Source organism: Enhydra lutris, unplaced genomic scaffold (genome assembly GCF_002288905.1).
Source record: "Enhydra lutris kenyoni isolate GAN:26980312 unplaced genomic scaffold, ASM228890v2 scaffoldscaffold76, whole genome shotgun sequence".
Taxonomy (NCBI): domain Eukaryota; kingdom Metazoa; phylum Chordata; class Mammalia; order Carnivora; family Mustelidae; genus Enhydra; species Enhydra lutris.
The window spans coordinates 5,007,476-5,033,152 of NW_019154160.1; the positions used below are offsets into that span (position 1 = coordinate 5,007,476).

The following is a 25,677-nucleotide window of genomic DNA, read 5'->3' on the forward strand; positions in this document are numbered from 1 at the left end:
ACTGTGCGATCTGTACCTGGAATCTAAGTTTTAAAATATGACACAACAGATAAGCTCGTCGTTCTCCCCAACTCACTTCCACCCTCTCTCAAGTGCTCCTAGTTTGTGGGAGCAGCAGGTCAGCAAAGTCCTAGGACCGAAGGTCATGGACTCGCTCTTAATTCCTGGCTCTTGGTCTCCGGCCACTGCCAGGCCACGGTCATTGCTGCCTGCTGGAAGGTGGCTGGGACCTGGCTCCCCCTTTACCCCCACCCTGGGTCCAGGCCACCTCTCCTTGGCCTGGGCCACCGCAACAGCTCTTAGAAGAGCAGGGGAGGGGAGGGACACTCACACCAGCATTTCCTCCTGGTGTCACCTCGCTCGTTAAAGCTTAAAACAGAGAACTCAGGTACCTGCTCAAAGGTCAGGTGCCTCCAGTAGCTTCCCCTGGCCTCAGAACAACATCCGGTTTCCCACGACCCACACGGCAGCTTGACTGCTTTTCCCTCCTTCTCTCGGCTCTAGTCCCGCTGGGGTCCTCCCGCTCTGAAGTCCCGTTGACCTCAGTGCCATGGGACCTGCTCATCCTGCAGGGGCTGAACGGAGTGCCACCTCCTCAGAGGGTCCCCTGGCTGCGGGCCCCCCTGCAAACCTGTCCCTGTCCCTCTCATGCTCAGTCACAGGACATCTTACCTGGTTCACGGCATGTATCAGAGGTTACAATCATCTTATTCAGCTACTCATACCCCGGGCTGACCGCTCCCACCTCCAGAGGCCAGGTGGGCTGGCTTATACGCTGTTCTATCTTGAGCATGAAGAGAATTCCCTAGAAAAAGCCGTGGGCCCACGACTGGTAATTCGCGTTTTCTTCAGAAAGCTCTTTGCTTGGCAGCTTCGTGCTTGCCGAGACGTATCTAGAATCTATCGTAAATCCGATCTCCATGCTGTGTAGATTTTCTGGCTTGAATTCAGTACGGCTTAACCTACACACTGTTCACATGTTATTCCTTGGACGGCAATACATACAAAAAAAATAAGCTCGTCTTCTCCACGATCATGTTTCCTCATACGCTCTTGGGGGTGCACTGCTGTGTGAGCTTTCCCATGTGTACAGATCGGAGCGGTGACTGCCCATCGGGACACGGCCCGGCACCCGCAGCCCGGACAGCCCCCCTGCAGTCACGCCCCAGCCCAGCCCCGATCACCCTAAGTCACTGCGGCTGTGTCTCTCTGAGACTGTCCTAGGGTGCGACTTCTCAGCACACTGCCCTCGGGAGACATGCACGTTGCTGTGCGTACCGGTGACCCTGGTCAGTGGCGTGTGGCATCCCGGTGGAGGACACCTGTCTCTGTGCAGCCCAAGGTTAAGTGTCTGGGAGGTGGTCACCGATGGCCTGGTCACGACACTTACCGGGCGAAGACTGTGCCGCTGCCACCTGGGAAAGTGTAGGGGTGCTGCTTTCGGAACACGTGTCCCACGCGACTACAGGGGACGATCTCCAGGCTGCCACCGCACTGCCACACACGGAACGAAATCTCTGAGAGGAGGAATGAGACAGGGTGACTGACAGAACCCCGGGCTGCTGTCACCCCAGATGGGGCACCGACGCCCACCCGCCCGCCACCGTCCCATCGAAGGGCTCTCATGCCCTCAATGGCTGAAGGAGATGGGAATAAGGGAGCTGACTCCCTCCAGAACACACTCTGGAACTTTCTATGGTGCAGACATCTGACACACCCCAGGCTCCCGGCTCTGTGTCATACTCCGGAAAGTAGGTGCAGCGGATCTGGGAATCAGCTTGGCTCTAGGGAGCATCTCACAAAGTACATGTCTGTCAGGTCATTAAGTCGTGGACCTTAAACGTACACAACTTCAAACGGTCAACTCAACGGAGTTGGAGAGACAAAAAAGAGCGAATGAACGCTCACACTCGGTTCACCAGGAGGGGGGTCTCCACAACGGTGTTGTTTGACAGAAATGTGAAATGATGTAGACAAAAAGGAGAGAAATATACAAATTACCTATGCTGGGGCACGCGCAATCGTAGATTTTAGGACAGATCTGAATTATGGAAGTCAATGAGATCGATGTTACCAAATCCCATGTTTCCACTAAACGATTCTATTCCAAGTTCAAAAGAGAGTGAGCACGTGGAAACGGTTTTTCAGATTCACATGAGTCACCTTGAGAAAAATGTGAATCTTTGGTCTATTCTGATTATAAAGGACCCTGGCCACAGACCACACATGTCCGTATAGAATCGCAGTATCGAACAACAAAATGCTCGCACTGAATCCTTCACTAGCTGGTTTGTGGCCACGGAGTTTGACATCGGCACTTGCTTCGCATCAACGCTGTTAGAAAAGCCATTGCTGAAGGTGTATAAACATCGAAAGGCATGAAATGGCCACACCGTAAAGCTTTGATTGTAACTGCAGTGGGCCACCGTACACGCCATCTTCCTCTAAACTTCCTCTCCGTGCACTGAGAGCCACCACACACCTGGGCTTTCTCTACCTGGGAGAAAAAAACGCTTCCCTTAAGCGTCACAATTTATGCTTATCCATAACTGTGCATTATTAGCAGGCTTCCAGTCACCTGTGGAGTTCACAGGTGCCTCCTGGACTACAGCAGTGACCAAAGACGCTTGAGTTAGTCACAGATCCCTCAAAGCTGGCCACGGAGTTCCCCAGCCAGTCAGTAGTGGTTCGCCTGCCTGGACACAAAAGCCACCCGCAGGAGTACGGAGACGCCCAGGGCTGGCGATGCTCAGGCCGACACCAACACACTCACCGCCCTGAGCATCTGTCCTCAGGCAAAGCTCGGCACGCAGCTGGCGTCTGGAACAGCCCAGCATCTGCTGACCAGGCACCTGTTCTAATCACCAGCCATCCGACTGGCCGTAGCCGACGTCGTGGTTGGTATAAACGGGCACTTCCTTGACATCAAGAACACAGTGAGGAGGCCAGACGGAATCCACAGAACCAGCAGTCACTACTGCAAGTATGGAGGGGTCAGGGGTCAGGGGACTACAGCAGACCCCGAGTGAGGCGCTTGGGAAATCCTCTAGGCCAGACCTCGTCTGCGGCAGCAGGTGCCCAGACTGTGCAGCTGAAGTTGAGGAAACACCCTGGTGGCTGGAAACGAGTGACCCAGGCCGCTGTTCCGGGCCTTCTGGAACCAATCCCCTTGCAGCCTTAGGAACCGCAGGGGCATGGCCACCCCAGCATCTGCAATGAAGGGCTTCTGACTTTTCTTTCTTCGTGTCCAACAACAGTTTGAATAAGAAGTTCTCTGTATTTCAGGACATGAAATTAAACATACGTTTGTCTAATCGGAACATTCAAAATCGGGGTGGGGGGAGGAAGGTCCCGTGGCTGCTGTAGGGGGAAGCCCTGAAAGGAGGGGGGTCCACTCAGGGATCCGGGGGGGATGGATTTTGAAGACCACGCATGATGACTACGTTCAGCTCTGATTTCACTTGAACTTGGGGTCACTACAACGTAGGGAATGGCTCCTCAAGAGAACTTGGTAGATTCTGAATTAGGTATCTTGGCCTTTGCTAATGACCAGCTCTGGGATCTTAGGCAAGACCTCGGTCCTTCAAGAAAGCATGAAAGGAAGTGTACGGGTTCTCAGAAATCTCTATGCTGTGCACCCGACACTGCTGAAACTGTAATACTGTGTGTTAGCCATCCTCTAATCAAAAAAAAAAAAAAAAAAGAAAGAAAGAAAAAAAGAACCAAGAAAGCATTAGATGAGCGGGTATACCAGAAGCCGAAAGCAGCCTCTATCCCAAAGCTGTGGGGACACGCACAGAGGACAATCATGCCCAAGGAGCCTGAGCCCTGCGTCTCCCAGGGGCTCGGGATCCGATTTTTCATCTTTTTAACTGTTTACATGAGGCTGTCTGACCAGCTGGAAAAGCGGAAGCTGCAGTGCTTCCTTTTGGTGGGGCAGAGGGTGTGCTTGGAGGAGAAGGTTTTGGATGTCACTCCCGCATCCCTGCACTCCATCTCTCCTGACTCACGCCCGCGCAGGCCACGCAGGCTGGACACCGCCGGTGTATACCCGGAGCTCAGAGAATGAAGCCGGAGCGGTTTCAGAAAGAAAGACTCAGACGGGGACTCCTGTTGCCGAAACCCATGCGCCTGCTTGACCTCTGAAGACAGTGGGGAGCGGAGCGGCTTTATCGAGCCAAGCAAGGGGAGGGAAGGTACGAGATGGGGCCCAGGCAGGGGTGCTTCAGCCCCTCCCACCCCGCCCCACCCCACCCTGACCCCAGTCCCCTCAAGTCCTTCTGGGGAGCCTCTCTTATGGCACAGCTGCATGAATATAAAACCAAACCACCACCACCACCACCACCACCACCACCAAACAAACCAGGTCATTTAAGATGATTAAGATTAAGATGTCCCCTTTGATGCTTCAATCAACACTAATCACCGTGACACAAAGCTGGCCGTCACCTCATGTGCTGAATCCATGCTTTCGGCTAACAGCACACATTTTGGAAAACCACACAGCAGCTCACGAGATGGTCACCCAAGTGACGTGCTGTCCTACTGGGTGGTCCTGGCTGGCCGGGCCTCCGCAGGGGATGGGGAGATGTGTGTGGAGCAAGGGTGACTCAGAATTCTCCTCAGAAGGTTAATAATTCTTCCGAAGCCTTTCATGCTCAAACGACTTTAATACAAGTCCTCCCTGCCTGTCAACGTGTCGTTAAATAAAACAAAAGGAGTTTGACGCACGGTTCTTTGTCCCAGGGTGCTTACTGAGCCTAGAGAAGGTTTCGACATCAAACCACGGCAGACAAATTTTCCACAGCGGAGATGTTATCACCAACTTTAACATCATAAAACAGAGAAAAATAAGAGGCTAGTCTAGATTTTTCTTTTAAACAAAAAAAATCCAAGTTTCTGATACAGGTAGAATTACTAAAAATGACAGTGACATAATGTTTCCCTCCTTGTCCCTGCCCCACTCTCTCCCAGGGCACGCCCACCCAGCCACTGATGCTGGCGAGACTCAGCTCAGAACCCCGGCAGAAAACCCTAAACAAACAATAGAACAAAATAAGAAGAGTCTTTTTATCTTAACGCGATAAATAGGACGTGGCTAGTAATGTAGACCGAAGTCTACAAAATTTCATCGTCCCTAAACCTAAGGAAAACTGATGGGCATGGGTTATTAAAAATGAAAAAGAAAAAAAAATCAACCTATTTAGAACCACTCACAAAACAGTCAAGAAGGGCTTAAATGCCATGTCCTCTCGGTGCCACAGGCCTCCCAGCGTCACCGTGCAGTCTACCCCACGAGGCCGGCCCGGGCTGGCTTCCCACCCCGCGTGGCTCAACACAGAGCCCACGGCCTGCAATGCTTCCCCGTGTTTGGAAGCTCGCTGTCCGAACCTTCGGATCCAGAGGATGTTAACGAGTCTGCCCTTCCCTTCAAGGACAGTGCCCATCTTCTAGCATCCTGTGCTCTAATTGAGGGCGACAGCTTTAACGCCCAGCCCCAGACACCATAGTGGAAGGGATACTATTTATACTTGTTTGGGGGGCTGATACCGAGCAGGGAAAGGTGACTAAGGCCTTTACAGTTCTGTGTTTTTTTTTTTCCCAACTGGCTCCCTGCACACCGCCAGCTCTGGCCTAACAGCCTCTTCAAAGCTTCCACTTTTCATTTCGACGCTCTTGGTGGGCAGGAAAAGGCCCTGGTTTCCTCAGAACGGGAAAGCACTGACCCAGGCTCTCACGTACCCAGGTTCTCTCCTCCCCACACGTCCATCATCATGTCGTACTTCCCGAGCTCCTCAAAGTAGAGCTTGTCCATCACGAAGAGCCCGCCGGCAATCATAGGGGTTCTGAAAAGGCAGAGAGGGCGGAAGGGAAGAGGGGGACAGCCCAGAGGTCAAGGTTAGAGCTCCTGCATTTTAATGCCAAGGTCAGTTCTATAAGCTAATTTTTTAAAAACCACGGTGCAGCCCTGGCTCCCCGTTCAGAGCTCAGGATGCCCTCACTCTGCTTTTCCACTGCTGACTTCTAATGCCTCCCCGCTGCCCTGTTTGGACACTCCCACAGTGCAAGGGGCTGGACAGTGTCCCCTCCGGGAGAGTGACTGTTGGAGCTGGGGGCACCCCCTGACGAGTGGCCATAAGCAGGTACTTGGCTTTTCTGTGCCTCAGTTTCCTTAGAGGATTACCAAAAACAATACACATGAGCTCTCAGCACACTTGGGAAATGCTCGATGTCAGCCATCCTCCTCCTTATCCTGGAGCCCATTCCTCCTGTCAACTGGGACCCACCACCTTTGTGTCTCCTCAGCCTGGGAGGGAGTCACCTGAGCCCCTACTTCCATCCCCGTAAATGCCCTGAGATCTCAATGTCGAGTGCTGGTGGTCTAGAGCACACTGTGATGCTGGTGCTCGTGGCCAGTGTGCGTGGTCACTGCCGGAAGTCAGTGCCTGAGTCAGTGTTGGAAGTCAGTGGCAGAAGTCTGTGGCACTGCTGCCACTTAACTGTGTGTCTAGCCTGAAGAGACACCCCACATTCACGCCTAGCCACAGAGGGTTGACTCCTGACTCCCAGCCTGAATTCCTCAGCAGGACATGGCCTGAGGACCTGAAAGCCGGCTGTTAATGGCTCTAAGCTCTCTCCTCGATGGGCCAGCAGGCGAGCAGAGGTAGCCCAGGGAGGCAATGGACCAGTTAGGGCAAGAGGGGCGACTCACGCTCTCCTGGCCCTGCCCTTTTCCCTGGTCCCCAACTTCAACTTGAAGAGCCCATCCTGCTGGAAACCGCTCTACCGTACAAACATGAGGAAATGCCCAGAACTTGTAGATCCGCCTTGTATAGTTCATCTATGGGCTCCGTCTGAGGAAAACTCAAAGTACGTTAGTCTATGACCCAGTGGCAGAAACTCTTCCTGGAGCCAGGACAGGGGAAACGGTGTCGCCGGCGGGCAGGAAGATGAAGAGCCTAACCACGTCTCTAGGAAACCCGGGGCCAGAGCCAGGGCCTACCTGCAAGGGGCACCCCGAGGGATGCCTGGCACTTACTTTATGGGGGCGACAGGGTTCCCCTGCCGGGATCTCCTCTGCTCTGGGGTCATGTAATCCCATTTGAAGACCAAGTTCCAGTCAAAACCTGCCGGAAAAGAAACAAAACGTTAGGGTGCTGATGAGAACGGAGTGTGCTCCTGGCAGCTCTGTCCCTGACAGCTCAGATGTATTTGATACTTGGACTGGACTCACTGCAAACCACACACAGCAAAACAATCAAATAAAAGCACCAACGCTAAAGCAGCAGCAGAGGGGGGAACCAGCGGTGGGGGGGCGCACACCGACTCCTTCCCCGAAAAGCTCACCCCCAACGGAAAATGTGGGTCAGTCTTTTCTACAATAAAAGGCCTGAGAATCTCTCTGACAGGGAACAGAGAGCTGCTGAGGAGGGAGCAAACGGGCAGGACAGAGTTGAGTCTGCCGCCATGCCTCCCACCCTGTCCCGCGTGAAAGTACCCAGGGGAGGGACGAGAGCACAGGTTCCCTGGGCAGCCAACTCGGCCCCCTCAGGACCCTTGACTGCCACTTTGCCACAGGGGGCGAGGTGGCAGAGGGGACCCTTTTAGGTGAAAACGAGCCAAAGGAAGTGGCAAAGTGGGAAGCAGGCTGTGATCTCTAAGACGGCAGCTGCCCTCATTCACCCTTTGAATCCACAGGCCCCTCGGGGCGGCAGAGCCTAGGCCGGGTTCCTGGACGTGGTTCCCGACATCCGCGGGCCCCTGGCCCAGGCTGTCAGGTACGCCTTTATGCAGAAGGCACCCGCATCGAGCCAGTGCACCCCACCTGTTGATGCTCTCGGGACGCACGAGGAGACCACTCTTGGTAACAGATGGCTCACTGCATTTCCAAAGGTCTGACGGCCAAACCTAACTACTCCAGGGCTGTCTGACCTTGAGCTCTGTGCTGCCAGGCTTTCCGCTGGTCGGCAGGACTTGAGCAGTGCCTAAGTCTGGACTCCCGTTTGCTCCGAGGTCGACGCTCCTCTGCCCTGCCAGCCCCCGAACAGGGCAGGCTGGGAGGCGTGGGCTGGAAGGTCTCCTGGGCCCACACAGGATCCTTTACGGCCACCCAAGGGCATGGGACTAAAAAGGTCTCCCAGCTGTCACTGCCAGGCGCAGCAGGCTAACGAGGAGGCAGCGAGCCGCCGGGGGCCCGGGCGGCAGGGACAGCAGCACAGAGGGGAAACTGAGGCAGGCCCCACACAGGCTTTTCCTGAAGAGCTCGGCTCTCCCTGAGGCAGAAGGCCCGCTTCAACCAGGGAACAACAAGCGTCCTGCCTGTGTTATGAACGGACAATGCAAAGGCCTCAGTGGGCCTGCTGACATAATGTTATCTGCACTTTTGGAATGATCATTGTTATTCTATTAATTTGGTCCAAAGAGACAAACTTTATTAGGTTTTGAGGATCTGCTAAAAATATCATCCTTGATTCTTTTTCCTAAAGAGATTTGAGAAAATGCTCCTGGAGTAAATTTGTACCTCCTCTTCTTCACCCAGCAGGAGGACTGCACTGCCCCCCTCCTCCCCCTCCCCCCCCCCACCCCAGGGCATCTATGTCCCTGCACCGGCTCTCAAATAAGCAGCTGCTATGGGAAAAGAGAGCTGTCAAATCTCAGCTCTTGTAAATCCTCAGGGGAAGAAAACATTCTGAAACTGCTTTCTTGATAACTAGGGATCAGTCCTCTTTAAAACCCCAAAGCTTCTCACATTTGCGAGAATCTTTTCTGAATGTTATGGGTCCTGATGTAAGGCATGTCCCCCAACCACGACCACCCTGTTCTGCTGCCTCGGGATGGGGGAGCTGCTCACGTACGCTGACCTCACGCTGGCCACTCTCATCCCTCCACTACTCTCTGTGGCCGGCGCTCCTATCCCCCTACTGCTTGGATGGGCATGCTGAGGCCCGGAAGTGACCTGGCCAGCCCTCGGTGACATGGCAGGTGGGGTCAAAACCCCGGGTCTCCCTGTCTCAGCACTCTGTTTTCTGAGGTCATGCCTAGTTTTATAGTCTTATGGTCTTCTATTTTTGATGCTAGACTATCAATGGATCTTGTGTCTGTGTGTCTGTGCGACTACTGTCTGTCCTTCTGTGATCAGCTCAAAGTGTTAGAAGGTGGGAGAAGAAGCCCCTTGTTTCACATAAAGAAACCGGGGTGCTGGATGGCTAGGAAAGAAACCACGGATCTCAGGTATAAGGAATCAACAGTGAACAGAGTACACCAACAGAAGGCGAAGGCTTTGATATCTCTTTCAGCTGTCCTGAGCCATCTTTGCCGCCCTCTTGGCTCTCGGCCACGTTCTGAGAGGCATGGCTGCCCACCAGTGGGGTTTCAGAGCACAGAGCCTTCACCGCTGGGCCCCCGTCAGCCCCCCAGCCCCAAGGACACAAGGACAACTCGTAAGAGCCAGACACCACGGGACCAGTTCCTTCGAGGGGGCCGGTGTGGTCCCCGCGTGCCTCTCAGCACCACAAAGCGCGGCATGAGCTCAGGGCTTCTCCAGGCTGCTCCCTTCGCGGGTCTGTCCCACCAAAGCTGCTTTGATATTTACACTAAGACCTCACATGCCTTGTTCATGCCCTGCCTTCAAAAGCACATGATGGGGTTTTCCAGAAGCTGCAGAACGTGTGGTGTCGGTTCTCTGCTGGACATGAGGACATGCACTTGCAGCGTCTTGTGTTTTAACAATTTCTTGGCTTTACTACCTAATACAGCAAGTGCTGACATGTACTGCCCACGTGAGCAGACATTCTTTGGGGCCTCTGGTGGTTTTTGAGAAGGTGGAGCGTGTGAGACAAGCTACTCACGGGGCCTGGGTTGGGGGGCGTAAAGGAGCACATCGGGAGGCTGTGGGGACCGACAGGAAGCCGATGTGGCCCTCGAAGCAGGATGTGGGGGGTCGGCAGGGTGGGGAGGAGGCGTCCACAGCCAGCCAGGCGCAGCGGTGACGAACTGGTGGGGGCGGTCGGCGGGAGCCGGTGATGACCCGGCTGACCCGGCTTTGCCACTAGGGAGACGCAGGCTGTCAGGGGCGCCGGGGTCAGAGAGGAGGCAAAGGCGAGCCCAGCCCTTCCCCTCTGCAAACCCTGAGCGCTGTGACGCTCAGCACAGACCACCTGTCAGCTCGGGCGACCTCGTCCCAGCGTCCGACTTGGGAAGACTGAATCTTCTCGGATTAAAAATGACACCCACACTGTGTACTAAGCCACACATGTCATCACAGCCACAGAAGGTCAAAGAGTTGAGAGGAGAACAGGAAGCGCAGGAAGTTCTTTAAGGGAAAGAAGGCCATTTTTCTCTCTTTATGAAAGTCTACTTGTCGGGCATGGAGACTGCCTGTGCTCGCGGCACGCGCGCTGGAGGTGAGCACGCAGACATCCCTGTCACCTGTGACCCTGAGCGGGAGCAGTCATCAGCCGTCGCGCGGATAGCCAGCGCAAGGCAGGCTGGACCGGGAGTGGCACCTACCGCCTTTCAAGTCAGCAGACGCCCCCACGTACTGAAAGTTGTCCATATTAATGACATCGATGATAGGGGACACTACCCGCGTCCTGTCCTGAAAAGCAAATCAACAAAAGAGGGGGAGTCAGTATCACACACTAAACAAAGCATCCCGCCCCAGCAGGGGCAGGCATCGGCGTCCGGCAGTATCAGGGACACCTGCCACCCCTCCCGCCACCTGCCACTCCAGGCCGGCGGAGGCGCTGGGGCTCCCCATCCCACGTGCCCCACCCTCCGCCATCACAGACGGGGTCTGTTCTGGGCCAAGCGAGGTCAACAGGGAGCAGCAGAGAGAATCGCTCCCTGCTGGCAGACAGCTGTGGCCACGGGACACCTCTGGCCTTTGCTGCCTGAGCTGATGGCCAGGACTGGCCCCGTGTGTCCCCCGCATTCTCCTCTGCTTCCCCAAGCACCCAAACTTCCAAGCACGGGGCTACTCTCCTTCCGACAGAATCTAAGCTCAGCTGTCCTTAAGCATCCTATTCTGTGAGCTGCGGTCAACGCTGGGAAAGGACTCACGGCGGAGGAAGCCACGCAACGATGCTGGGAACCTGTCTGTATGCGTGTGGTGGGAAGCGCATGGATGTGGCTACGGCCGAAGGTAACCCAAGGAACTCAAGAATCCCAGATTCGAAGCACATCTCACCTGTGAGTCCACCCAACAAAACATATTCCCCCCTTAGATGGAGGCATTTCTTTCTGCCACAGTCATTACTCTGGTGGTCTGGGAACATACAGCCTTTCAACTCTCCTGCCCTGTTTAAAATCAGATGCTTGGGGCGCCTGGGTGGCTCAGTGGGTTCAAGCCTCTGCCTTCGGCTCAGGTCATGATCCCAGGATCCGGAGATCGAGCCCCGCGTCGGGCTCTCTGCTCGGCAGGGAGCCTGCTTCCCCCTCTCTCTCTGCCTGCCTCTCTGCCTGCTTGTGATCTCTGTTTAACTTGTGATCTCTGTTTGTGAAATAAATAAATAAAATCTTAAAAAAAAATCAGATAATTAGATGCTTGATGCTGGTGAGAGGCACTGCCCCACGTGGCTGGTTAACAAAAGAGCAAATGCTTTCCTCGGGCCACTTACAGAACCCGTGTTCACCATAAAAAAGACTGCGAGAAACAAACAAGTAACAGAATCCGCAGAGCTAGCAACAGAACACGTCAGAGGAAGATGTAAGACGAGTGTCAGGTTTCAGCAACCCCAGGTGCAAGTTTACGGGGTAGAAACCCCCGTGCGGGCCCTGAGCTCGGACAGTCCGATCTTTCTCGCTCGGCTCCGCCTGGGCCTAGGGACGGGAGTCGAAGAACACACTGTGCTTGGCTTTTACATCCATTTCTTTTGTTTTGACTTCTTTTAATAGGACGGGACTTAGTGAGCTTTATAATTTTCCACTCTTTCCATCCTTACTTGGGGAGAGGGTACTGGAAAGGCTTGCGGCGGCCCCCACCGTGGAGGCATGGGGTCTCCGCACACGCTAGCATCTTGGCTGTGGCTTCCCAGTGTCCTCTGCCACCTGGGGGAACAGCCTGGTGCTGTGAAGACTGACCTGGGAGAGGGTGGGTGGGGGGCTACAGGAGAGTGGGGTTTCCAGGGGGTTCCTCCTACAGCTAGGTGGGTGTGACGTGCCAGAGGGCTCAGTGAGGGATGGGCTAGGACCGGCTCTGCCTTCTTGGCTCTGCCTCCTGTAAGAATTTTGGATGTGTTATTCAAGTTCCCTGGACCCTCAGTCCCTCTTGTGTCAAATGGGGGTAACGGCCGGATCCCAGGTAAGAGGTAACGTGTCTAACGTGTGGTTAGTAAAGAGGTCTGAATATCACACTGTCACTATGAGTGTACAGAGCCACACTACTGCCACATCGTAATTACTAGTAGCTGGTGGCTAGTTAGTATCTCATGACTTACCATCCGTCGGCTATGTCCTCGTCACGCTTGACTTGCAAAAGGCATGACTTGTGCATTTCCTATTTCTCTAGTACTTTCATTAAGTTTGCTTCATCACCCCAAAGAAACACTTTCTCAGTCGGGAGGAAAGGAAGTTAACAGAACAAGTAAAAGGCAAGAGACATGGCAATGGGCCAAAAGGAATGCCACTGGCGATGTTTCTGGAGACAGAGGTTCACAGAGCAAGCCACGGGTCACCCTGACAGCCTCAAAGGGTCAACGGGGTGGTCGTGGGCCCCCGTCCCGCCACAAGCCCGCAGGCTGGGTTTCTCAGCAAGCAGCAGGCGGGAGACGCGTACCCTGGCCCTCAGCTCTCAGGCAGCCAACGCCCGGCTTGCACTTGCTGGAGGCCCGGCGCTGGTCTGAGCTCCGAGGGTTGGCTACAAAGCAGCAGGCCGGGGAGGAAGGTCCTCCGAAGGGAAAGAAAAGGCCTGCGTCAGACGAATCAGACTCTGCTGATCCTTGCCTCCCGTCTGCCAGTTGCTGTCCTCCCCAGCCACAGATTTGCATGGTGAGTAAAACGCTCTTTGAGCAGATGCCCAAGCGCGGACATTCCCCCTCTCTGGCAACAAGGCAAACCGCAGCGCAAGCCCCGCGCCTCACCTCGGCCACCCTCTCCAGGAGGGGCTCCAGCCAGTGCTCGTTGCACTCGCAGTGGCTGTCCAGGAACGTCAGCACCTTGGCCTGGGCCGCGTCGGCCCCCCGGACCCGCGAGCGCATCAGGCCTGCGGAAGGGATTTCAAAAGCGCGTCAGGGTATCTGAGAAAAAGGCCGCGGCGTCCTCCAGCCCCCGGCCAGGAAACCCAACGTGGGATTTGCGGGCCCCTGTGAACCGGGGTGGGAGGATCAATACCAGGACAGAACTGCCAGCACTTCCCCCTCCGAAGTGAACTGGGTGGCCGGGAAGAAGACCTTCTCAGAACGCCTGCCCTCGGAGACAGGCCTTTACGCAACTGAGCTGTCTTCCATCGAGCCACTTGGGTGTGGGACTTTTACAACTACTTTCCTGTGACACAGCCACAGAGTTTTATAATTCACTGGGCCATGGACGGTGTTACTCAGACACTTCCAGGGGCTGAAGGGGCCGATGTTGGTGGCAGTAACGCAGTGAGAACAGCGCTGCAAATATCTTTGTCTTCCTAAGACTTCGCGCAGCCCAGCAACACCCGGGACGAACCCTGGTGACTGGCTTTTACACAAAATTGGTTCCGTATCAGTCAAATTAATACCACTTACATACTTGTGACCTGTGCCTAACGCAGGGTTTTTACGATCATGCGAAGTCTTAGCCCAAGTGCTGTCTGCGTCACCGGGAGGGGCGGTCATCATCAGTGGCTTTTGCCATGGATGCCGGGCCCCAGATGGCCCCCCTGCCTTGCCTGTGGTTCCGCGTGGATAACACAGTGTCAGTTATCCATGGTCAACCGTAGTCCGGAAGCAGATGACCCTCCTTCTGAAGTCTTCTTAGAAGGCCAGCTGTAGCCCAACACTATGTCACTAGGTCTCTGTCACTCACGTCACTTCACCTCATCACATGGGCATTTTATCATCCCGTCAGCACGAGAAGGGTGAGTGCTGTAGGATCAGGTATTTTGAGAAGGACCACATTCACCTAACTTTTCTGTAGTATACCGCTATGACTGTCTTATTTTACCATTATTGTTGTTCGTCTCTTACGGTGCCTGATGTAGAACTTAAACCTCATTGGGGGTAGGTACGCATAGGAAGAAACAGTCTAAAGAGGGTCCCATAGGATCTGTGGTTTCTGGCATCCCCTGGGGGTGGGCCAGTGTTTTCAGTTGCTTCATACATTGTAGTCAAAATGGGTTTTCCATGGTTCTTACAGAGCTGCGAGCCACGGGAGGGAAAAGAGACGAAGGCTTCTCGCACTGGAAAGGGCCAGAGAGCAGGCAGAAGCAGTCAGACTGGACGGGGCTCAACCCTTAGAAGGAGAGAATCACGCGGAGTGGAGGGCCCGTGCCGGTGGCGTTTCCCGCAAGGTTACTCCATGACCCACCGCAACACCACCTTTTCGGGTTGTGGTGTCAGAGGACAGAGTCCGGGGTCTCCAGAGTGGCCGGAAACGGAAGGAGGAGACCCCGGAAAGAAGTGCAGCCCCCGGGCTGGTGAGCACCTCCCCACAAATCCTCGGTTGACCGCCCGATCCTCAGGCACAGGGGAGACCCCAAGCAGTGGCTGAAAGGGAACCGTTGGAGGGCAGGGAGGAGATTTCAGTGGTGACTACCCCAGGGACGCAGACTTTGGCACAGGAGTCCTGCCAAGGTCGTCTCTGAAGTTCCTCAGCTGATTCTAATAAACAGCGAGACGAAGAGTCACTACAACCCTCGGCACTGAATAAAGCTAAGCCGTTCCTTCGCTGCCATAGTATTTTATGCGACCAATTTTCTCTCTCATCCAGCAGCAGTACCGTAGGCACCTGTCTGTACGTTCAAATATATGGGATACACACGCACGCACACACGAGCAGCCAAGCACACGTAGACATTAGTGTGTGTGCGTGTTCTCGCTCACCGTCGCACACTCACTTGTTTCGAACAGTGTCCCACCCTCTGCTTCCCCGGTGGCCCCTCCTCACCCTGTTCTGAAACAAAGTGTCAATGCGGGCTCTCACCCACGTGAAGATGCTGAGTTAAAGCACCGAGAAGGACCCATTTCGGAGGCTAACAGCTCGCCCTGACGAGGCCAGCGGTGTCGGTCAGGGATAAAATGCCCACACGAGAAATACTTTCTCTCTTTTCCACCTCTTCTTCTTCTTTTCTCCCCGTGCTACCAGACACTTCAGGCTTAAATTCAAAAAAGTTACGACGCGGTTTGTCTGAAAGCACACGTAAGGCAAGACTTTCAGTCTGATCTCAAGGTTTTGGCTTATTCTAAGCTTTGGGAGACGGATGGGGAGTCCGGCAAACGGAGCCGGCTTCAGAGCAAGCTGGTCCCTTGTTTACGTAACCTGAACATCTGGACTGATGACCTTAGTTGGTTAAAATATGGTGCTGATGGCGTGGTCCTAACAGGCTCAGTCGCTTTAACGTGGATGAAATTCGGGCTAAGACGTACTGACTGCTGGACTATCCAGGGGACCAGAAGAAAGACTGCATATCGATCAGGGATCGCAAGCACCACCACTGCAGAATCAACAGAGTCCTTCTCAAATAACCAGAATGGCACGTTTTGAAGCATCTGTCTCCGGACTACGGTGGAGTCTAGAATCCAGCCGCCGTGCCCTCCGACAGCACGGATGTACGGGATGGTCATTACACTGCGATTTTAGTCTCCTTTCCAGACACTTCCAAGTAATACTTCCCCTTTGGAGTCTCTCTTATAACTGCCAATAAAGTCGACTGATGAGCCCGACTCTGGCAGATAAGACTGACAGCAGGCTTTGAAGCTGGCATTTGCAAAATCCAGTAAGCATGTAATTGCAGCGCTATCTTCCTCCTTAGGATGCCTCACCTTCAGCGGGCTGTCAAACTCCAATCCCTTATTTTATTAGATGCCTGGAGCATGGAGTCCTTAAACTTCTCATTGTTAAATCTTTGTTTTTCTTCTCAACTCTACTACTCCAGGAACTGATAAGCCTTCCTCGATGGTAAAAGGAAGAGAGGAGCCAATTTCCCAAATACATAAATAAAAATGTAATTTGAACTCCTGCCCTAGTAAACAAACAATTTCAATTAAGCTTTGAACATCCTCCCTAGGCTTTGCCGGGAGAGGCTCCCAAGAGGCGCTGGTTGAGAGAGACAGACAACAAGACTGGAAAGTTAATTGTTCTTCGAGCTGAAATATTTCTTTAAGTCATTGCCGGGTTCGGGAAAAGTCAGAATTCAACAGTCTTGGTATGGAATTAAGAAAAGAGTCTTACCTTCTCGCCGATCATTTCTGAGAACCCGTACCTTCTCAATTTTCCCCAAGAGGGCCCCGTCTTCAGCTAGGGAAAGAAAGAAGTGGAACATTTGGTACCCCATTTACAAGGGCTTTGCACTCAAGTATCGTGAATCTCGGTCATCTGTGGGCAGAGAATCTCCTGGGGCATCAAAGAGGCACCCCTTCTTTTGCGGGCCCTGATCTCTGGCCGTCTCGGGAAACGCGTCACTAGCAGCCACGCTAAGGGAAGCTGGCGTCCGGGAAACCGGCCGGGCGTGGGGGAGGAAGCCGACTTGGTACTTACGGTCATTGCTGTAGTCATCCACCAAGATGATCTCTTTTATGAGGTGGGGTGGGCTTTTCTTAAGCACACTGAGGAAACAAAGATAAAGATTGGAGGCCTTTAAGGGGTATCATTTGGGCTGGGGAATTCTCACATGCTGGTCCCAGACCTTGGCTGGAGAAGCCACTGGCCACTGCTTGTGCTGCGGTCAGGTGACCTGCCTGTCTCCCCCCATCCCCCAACCCCAGACAGCTCTGGCCCGGACGTGGGGCCGTGTCCAGCACCTCTCCCGGGGAACGCCTCCCATACGGAGCAGCAGGCAGGCAATGGTGGGGGTGGGGGGGGGTCTCCTGCCCTCACCTGACCACGGTCCTCAGCAAGGCCGACCTGGCTTCATTGTGGAAGGTGATCACCACGCTGGTGGCTGGCAGGTCCACCCGCCACTGCTTCCGCTGACACCTGAGGGAAGAGCAAAGACCATTCTCTGAACGAAGAACAGGGCCCGGCCTTGGGAAGGTTCTGGGGAGCACAGGCAGCCCAACTGGCCACGGCGGACATATTTGGATGAACTGGTGATCCGTAGGAGGGACCGGCCTGTTCTGAGAGGAAGTGACAATGGACATAAGGAAACAGGAAAACACAACCGGAGTTACATTTTAAAAGATGATTTTGGCAGAAAGTAACATATTGAGAACATCTTTTAACGCTGAAAAAAAAAAAAAAAGCGTGTTTTAAAACAGTGAAGTCCCATTTATTCTCACATACAGATACACCTCAGAGATGTGCTTTTCACAACCCACAGTGGGTATTTCTGAGGGCTGGAACCAACTGCGGGTCGATGTTCTTTTCTCGTCTCTTCAGCAGCACGCAGGGCTTCTGGGGTTCTTGGCAAAGCTGTGTGTGGAACCTGCCTCTGTCCCGCTGACCGTTCTCCTCCCACCCCTCTACCAAGGCAGCAGGGACACACGTCTGTCACCCTGCCAGGCTGGGGCAGGGTGAGGGCGCGGGGGCTCCTGAGCCCGCCCGCTCTCACCCTTCATTTAGGGAGCTGAAGGAACCCCGGGACTGCCTCTGTACAAAGCTGATCTGGGGGGGCTGGGGAGAAACTACGGGCAGACCAACGCAAGGCACCTGTCCAGTCTGTTCTCCACAAACAGACACAGGACTGAGAGGGCATGGAATGGCACTTTTGAAAAACAGGACTCTGCTAGCCGGAGGCTGAAGACGCTAGAGTATCCCACACCAGAGGCAGAATGACCCAGGAAGGGGGCTCCATCTCAGCAGAGACCTTCCTAGGGGACCCTCTGAAGCGGGATCCATGGACCATGAGAACATGCCAGCGGGGAGGGGATGGTGCCGGACACGGAGTGGTAACTCTGCAGCGGGCTCACTGCCTGTCAGGACCACTGGGCAGCCATCAACTTGGGGTTTCAGTGCATTTGGAGAGTTTCCAAAATGGTGGCACCAAGGATACCCGCTTGGAAAAAAGGCTGGGGAGACCGTCAAGCATCTTTGCCCCGAGGGAAACCGTTCTCAGTGTTTTCATAGTCAGGGTGGGAAGAGTGAGAGATTTTTGCTGTGAGCCTGCAGCAGGGCGGGAACTGTCTGTGGCGCCCACAAGGAGGTCCGGCCATGCTGGCCTCTGGCACCTCCAGGCGGTCCTGCCCTCACGCAGGGAAGCTCGCTGCCACCGGCACCGAGGCCGCTGGAAGCCTTCCATGGTGCCAAGACACTTTGAAAACCTTGTTTTACCTGTTAGCTCTTAACGCAGCTTACCACTGCTGTGAGGGATCCGCTTCCAGAATTAAAGGCATCTATCTTCAATGGCAAATCGGTGGGAAAAGTGCAAAGATTTCTTTAAAAAGTCACCTTTGGGGCTCAGCCACAGCTAAAAGCATTTACGCAGTTAGGGACTAAAGTGGCCGCGCGAGCAGCTCACGGACAATGGCCAGCAGTTCCACACAAATGAGGACATCTGAGAGGAAAATGAGACACTCGTTTTCCCTCCTGACTGGGAAAATGACTTCAGAGGAGCACATTCTCAAAAGAAGCAAGAAAAGCCGGGCAATTAAGAAGCAATTAGGTCAGAATCACAAGATGGACCTCTTTTGTTTATTCTGGTTATCTGGATAGCCCGACTGTCATTAATCATGAAAAAACCGCATCATCTACCTGTCACTGCTGTCAGGGGGACAAAAACGCATTCTGGAATTGATATGGTACCTCATTATGGCTCCCGGCAGCCGCGTCTTTAATGACAAGGAGACAGATAGGCTAGTTTTGCTGTCACTCCTTTTCTTTCCATTTTCAGAATTAGCCAATTGTTGGATTAAGGGAGGGTGTGCAAGGTTCAGCTGTGAACACATTCCTGACAGCGGTCCTTCCCCCAACGCAATCTGTCATGCATGAGAAGAGTGATGCCCTCCGCGGCGAGGGGCCACGCAGTCCAGTGGGCAGCGCTGAGCGGCGCAGGCCAGGTGCACCCCGGCTCCCGAGCTCCCGGAGCACAGGCCTCCGGGGCCATGGGGGGACTAAACCAGGGAAGCACCTTTCCTCCTCGAGGCATCGTCCACTCCATGATCCAATCATGCCCTACCCTCTCGGCTTCCTCTTCTCCATGGGAAGCCTCGTGCTCTGCGAGCGCTGGGAAGTCTCAGGGGGGCCCTGGGAACGTTTTTTCCAGATCACAAAGGGCTGCTGCTTCCACATCGTTTGATGAAAACTCCCCTGCATATTCATGAGGCACCAAGTTCCGCCAGGACTTGGCAGCCAGGAGGCATCCGTTTTTTAAGGCAAAAGGGATAACGAGCAGTGACTGAGAAGTATCTTACACCCCATGAGCTGCGAGGGTATGCGTGTACGGACGCGTATGGATTCAGATCCGAACTCCTCACGCGGAGCCAAGAGAAGGGGGAGGGGGGAGCGCAGAATTTCTTTAAAAAGAAACGGAATAAATCTTGCCTTTAAAGACTCCCACCCGTGCCAAGCCGTCTTCACGACTGCAGAGCGAGTGAAACAAGGCCCCATACAGCAGCTCCTCAGGGGACTCGGCTGCCGGGGACGTTCACGCTGGAGCTCTCCCAGGGAGCGGGGGACGGACCGCAGCTCCCTGCAAGCCCGGGGTGGGACGGGTTTGCCGCCGACGGGAGCTGGAAGCTTCGGGTGCCCGGGGACACACGACAGGGCCCTGGGTCACATGCTGGGGATGCAAGGTCGCCTGAGTGTCCACGGGTCTGGTACTAGAGTGGTCATTTGGGTGACTTCCTAGCCGGTAAAATGCAGACTTTAAAAACTGGACACAGAGGTTTTCTTTTTTAGGTCTTTAGCTTTAAAATTTCTCTGTGACCACACAGCTCTCAATATCCGAACTCTTTCTTGAGGGGCTGGAGATTGAGAAAATGTCCGATCTCCATGCCCACGTGCTCCTGAGCCCTTCTGAAGAATGAATTTGTCTCCGGGGCAGACTTGTTCTGACGTGGGGGTTATATCTGGGATTGAACACAAAGGAGATCAAAGAACCCCGGGCATTGCTTCAAATGCACCCCCAAATGCACCGGGAAGCTAGGGGCTCTGTTTAGGAATGCAGGAGTTGAATCATGTGTGTTTTCTACTCTCCTGCCCCCCAGCATGCCACCGCTCACCACCATCTCGGCCGGCCCGGTATTTCCGCAAAGGGCCTGTGGTAGCCTTGGTTACCGACTGTGTCACCTGTGGAGATGACTCTCATAATCTTGCACGGTTATCGGAAAAATAAAATAAAACATATGAAAAAGAAGGCCACTGTAATTCTAACTCAGGGGTGTAAGACACATCTGGTGGTTGTGCACAGTCGGTGCTTGCCATCAGCACGTGCCAGCTGGCACGGAGTCTTCTCTGGGGACTTGCCGCTGAGGCCGGTGTGACAGGCATGAGACAGACTAACGCACGGGGCGATCTGGGGGAGGACAGCATGGTCACTCAGGGGAAGAAGGGTTCCTAGGGCTGCAGGAAAAGCTCAGCGGATGGAAGGGAAGGGGCAGAGAAGGAGGCTTCAATAAACGAAAGAGAGTTCCAGGACATCTACAAGGTACAGAGCAAGGCCGCACTTAGTGAGACGGGCATGGCGGCCAAACAGAGGGTGACAGGAGAGAAGAAACGCCGAGTTAACATGCTCTGTCTCCCTGATATGTCTGTCCAACTCAGATTTTGTAAGGAAAATACCGAGCAAGTTGGCTGAATAGCAATTAATTTAGTAATTAAATTAGTAATTAAGCATGACTCTATGTTAGCCTAAAGACTGGTTTCTAGGATGGAAGAGACACACCTTAAAAGATAAAAAAGCAACGTTTCCAACCATGTCAAGCCCATGTAGGCATTGTCTGGTCTCCTGGTGCTCAGAGTTGCCCAGCCCCTCTGCAAAGCCCGCGGGGCACTTCCGGCCAGTCCCAAAAAGGGGATTTATAGACCCCACGACCCTGAACATAACACGTAGCCTGGATTCTGATTACAAGCTGGAGTCCGGAGCCGGAGGAAACCTGCTGGCCACGGAAAACTTGGATGTTTGTTTCTGCAGCGGACACTTCTCACCGTGCACCCACAACCCACCCCCAGCTGCGTCTCTGCTTCCCGTGGACCGGCTCAGGGAGGAAACACCACCACCAGGCTCAGGCAAGGCCGTGGGATTTCAGAGTTCTGGGTGCTGTCCTACGTGTTTCTCTTTATAAATTATTAAGTTGGTGTTCTGGGTTCACTCAGTCTACGAATTCAGTTGGAGTCTGCCCCTGAGAGACAAATCTAGCTTTGGTTTGCCGACAATAAAACAAAGGAAAGCGAATAAACAAGCAAAAAGCGAAAGTTTCTGGGTTTACAAAGCTAAGGGTCAAGTCTTGGACCACGATACATTCACCACGGTGACGAGGCCCCCACGGCTTCCTGGGAAGCGAGGCAGCTGGCCTGCTTCGGCCCAGACAACCTCTGCACCATCACCACCGGTGTGCGTATGCGTGAGGACGATTTCAGACACGCAGCCTAGAGAGCATCACACGAGCAGCCGCGCACCTTCCGCTCACCGTTCTCTGATCTTAATATTGTACGGGGCGCCGGGGTGGCTCAGTCTGAGCATCCGACTCCTGATTTCAGCTTAGGTCATGATCTCAGGGTCATGAGGTCGAGCCTGCATCAGGCTCCACACTCAGCACGGAGTCTGCTTGAGATTTCTCCCACTGTTCCCCCTCCCCGCCACAATGAATCAATAAGTCTTAAAAAAAAAAAAAACAACAAACCTATTCCTCAACACTGGCACATGACAGGTAGCAGTTCAGTCCTTTGTGTCCTCCCTGCTTCAAACCCCCTTTTCGCCAGGGGTAACCACCATCCTGAATTTGGTACTGCCATTATCCCTACGTTATGTTTTCAATTGTCTACGCACGCCCATATTCATAAATAATACATAGTCTTATTTTGTGTATATTTGAAGTTTATACGGGTGACACTGCCCGGTGTCTTCCTTTTTGCACCTTTTGGGAACACACCTGTTTCGATCTGCGTCACTCCATTGACCGCACGGTCCCCGCTGGCGAGATTCCCACAGCAGGCACGCAGCATGGCCCGGCCCTGCTCAGTGGCTTGCCAGCGTCTCTCCATTGGGGATGTTGCGGCAGCGGACATTGTCTCTTCCCGTGCGTGAGAAAGCTTCTCCGCACTGTCTACCACAGGAGGGACTGCTGTCATAGATGGTGTCCTTCGTCAGCTGAGCATGAGAGAGCCAGACCACGCTCTCACATGACTCTTAGCGGCTTCACTCCTTCCCTCAAGGACCAGTTCATCTTGCTCCACGGTCTCACCGCCCCCTGGTATGGACGGCGTTCTTTAATCTTGTCAGGTCAATTGGTATGAAATGAGCTGCTCAGGACTCCGATTCTCATTTCTCCATCACTAGAGGCCTCCCATCCTTCCATATGCGTAGAGGCCAGCGGGAGGGTTTCTTCTGTTAACTGCCTGCTCGTAGTTTTGGTCTAACTTCTGGATTTAGGGTTTCACCTCGCTATTACTTGATGACAGCTATTTGTACATTCTGGACATCATCCTTGTCTACCGGATGCACTGTAACAGTCTTTTCCGAGCCCGTGGCAGATCCTTTGGTTTTGTTCGTGACGTCTTCTGTCAAACATATGTTTTAAGTTGGCTTTTCAAACTGCGGCCCTGGGGAAATGTTCTCAGGGCCCGAGGTCGCCGATGTACGTGCGTTGATGTTCTTCCAGATGTTTTAACTCTTACAAATACTTTCCACATTTACATTCTCCGCCTACTCACATGTGCTCCCTTGAGCGGTAGGACGAAGGCATCTCATCTTTCCTACACGGGTGATCTGTTGTCTCGGCACTACTTAATAGCTCATTACTTCCTCCCGGAATCATAATGTCACTGCTTGTCACACGGCATTTTTTACGTGCAGGCTTCTATTTCTGGTTCTACTTCTGCTCTGCTCCTACTCAAGCAACCCTGCATTCACACCACGCTGCCTTATCGGGAAGTAAGTCTTCACGTCTGACAAGGGAGGCTGCCCACAACGACGTGTCGTTCTTCAAGACTTTTATTGGCTCTTTGGGGCCGTGGTCCTTTCCTTTTGAATTTAAAGGTCAGTTCTTGAGGTTTCCTGAGAAAAGCACCATATGACATTGTACTCAATTCCCACGTTAATTTGAAGAGAATTCATGTCTTTGTAATAGCAAGTGGAAGTTTTTTGGGGACCTTCAATTACGTTGTTTTGGCTTGCTTTTGTTTTGTTTTGTTTTAAGCAATGTCTACCAGTGTAGACATTGTAGCCCCAGGGCAGGGCTCGAACTCAGGATCCCGAGATTAGGAGTCAGCCAGGCACCCCCTTCTTCAGCAGTGTTTTGTACTTTTCTAATTTTCTCCAGCAAAGTTTGCATTGCCTTTATTCCTAACTCCATTCTAAAGGCTGGGGTCTGCCATCCTGTTTCCTACCGGCCAGCGCTGCTGCTCGTCTCTGCAGGCGGACGCCGGGCTCAGCGACCTCACTGCGCTCCCTTCTTCGTTCTGACAGTTTGTAGGTTCTCTCGGGTTTTCCACAGATCAATTCATCCGTATTTTGTCCTTTTCTTTCCATTTCTTACCTGCATCACATTTCCTGTCTTAATAAGGCACAGATGATGGCCTGTGGCATGATATGCGACTTCAAAAAAAAGGAGTAGGGAACATGCCTGCCTCCATCCCATCTTCAATGTCCATGTGAGTAACGTTCGTCATTAAGCATAATGTTACTGAGGCTGTTTTATCGATACTTTTAATCAGGTTAAGGAAATTCCCTCGTAAGTGCTAAATTTTACTGATTTTTTTTCTCCTTCCATCTATTAAGGTGGACATATAGCTTTTCTTCTTTATTTTTATAAAATATTTTATTTATTTGAGACAGAGAGAGAGAACGTATGCATGTGTGCAAGTAGGGGGAGGGGCAGAGGGAGAGAGAGACAGAGAATCCCAAGCAGGCTCCATGCTGAGCAGGGAGTCCAGGGGGCGGCTGGATCTCTTGACACTGAGATCATGACCTGACCTGAAACCGAGAGTCAGACACTCAGCCAATGGAGTCACCCAGGCGCCCCTAGCTTTTCTTCTTTAATCCACTGAGAAGGGAAATTGTATTAAAACAGTTTCCAGGGGCGCCTGGGTGGCTCAGTGGGTTAAGCCTCTGCCTTCGGCTCAGGTCATGGTCTCAGGGTCCTCAGCCCCTGCATCGGGCTCTCTGCTCAGCAGAGAGCAGCCTGCTTCCCTTCCTCTCTCTCTCTGCCTGCCTCTCTGCCTACTTGTGATCTCTGTCAAATAAATAAATAAAATTTAAAAAACAAAGAAAAAAAAACAGTTTCCACTGCTCGTACTTGTAGTCCTAAAATAAACTCTATGATTTTTTTTTTTTTTTTTTAAGTAGAGCTGTATTAGATTTGTGAGTATTTGGTTGATATCTTTTGAATCTACAACCATAACCATGATTGGTCTCCGAGTTTCTGTTCTTATGCTTTCCTTTTCCAATTGCACAGCAAGGTACTCCCGACCTCGTGAAACAAATGGGGTAGATTTCCCTCTTTTCCTGTTCTTTAAACCAGCCTGTGTTTTACACAGGGGAGGCAAACTTTTTATTGCTGAAACGTTCTTTCGTGGCTTGTATTTATTCCTACTTTTTATTTCTTGAGTGATTCTGGTAATTTTCAATTTCCACGTTCCTAAAAAAAAATATCCATTCCACATAATTCTGTCGCATCTATTTGCATAAAAGTGTACTTACAATTTTCTTATGGTCTTTCCGAGCTCTACTGGATCTGGAGTAATGTCTGTGGTTTTTTCCCTAATACTATTTAATCATGGTTTTTATTTCGGTTAATCAGTATTCTTGGAGATCTCTATTTTTTGAAGATCAAGCTTTATATAATCCTCTCTACTTTGTGTTTTTCTAGCTCATTAGATGTTTCTTTTCCCTGCATTATGTCCTTCCTTCTGCTGTTGAGGTTTTTCCCGGTTGTGTTTTCCCTCCTTTTTTGAGTCGCAGAGTGGGCCTAGGTTCCCCTATGGAGCAAACGTGCGGCTTCGAATCCAATCAGCTTCTCCAGACGCAGAAACAGAGGCAGTTCTGTCCTCAACCAAGAGGAGGGCGGGGTGAGGTGGGGAGAAGTGGCCTGAGGTACTACGGCTTGCTTTTTAACTCTAGGAAAGAGGGACGTGGTGTGTCTCCATCCTCTGTCAAAGCACACACCACGGGCCCCGGGGAGACTGAACCGCGGGGGGAGGAGCCCCAGGGTGGCGCAGACCACCGTGTCCCACACAGCGAGCCCCTGACGGTGTACCAGCCTCAACGCACACCTGCCGGCTGGGTGAGACCAACCGGGAGACCAAGGCCGGATGTTTCAAAAACCTTGAAATAGATTCAAGTGGTTTTTTCACTTCCCAGCCCCTTTGCTCGCTGCCTGTGTTTGGAGATGTGTGAGCAGGAGATGGTAACACATGGGACACTGGGACGAAGGCGCTGACCAGCAGGTGACCCCAGAG

The 25,677-nt window shown here is 52.9% G+C and overlaps 1 protein-coding gene across 1 annotated transcript in view; it reads right to left on the reverse strand.

The window, feature by feature from the left end:
- The window catches only part of LOC111160477 (polypeptide N-acetylgalactosaminyltransferase 2-like), a 64,655-nt gene that overhangs the window by 17,232 nt on the left and 21,746 nt on the right, over nucleotides 1-25,677 (reverse strand). The window contains exons 2-9 of the mRNA XM_022523619.1: nucleotides 17,002-17,100; nucleotides 16,663-16,730; nucleotides 16,357-16,422; nucleotides 13,080-13,201; nucleotides 10,510-10,597; nucleotides 7,040-7,127; nucleotides 5,743-5,846; nucleotides 1,391-1,517 (exon numbers count right to left, since the gene is read on the reverse strand). Of these exons, the coding sequence (XP_022379327.1) occupies nucleotides 1,391-1,517; nucleotides 5,743-5,846; nucleotides 7,040-7,127; nucleotides 10,510-10,597; nucleotides 13,080-13,201; nucleotides 16,357-16,422; nucleotides 16,663-16,730; nucleotides 17,002-17,100 (762 nt within the window). The remainder of the gene's footprint in view (nucleotides 1-1,390; nucleotides 1,518-5,742; nucleotides 5,847-7,039; nucleotides 7,128-10,509; nucleotides 10,598-13,079; nucleotides 13,202-16,356; nucleotides 16,423-16,662; nucleotides 16,731-17,001; nucleotides 17,101-25,677) is intronic.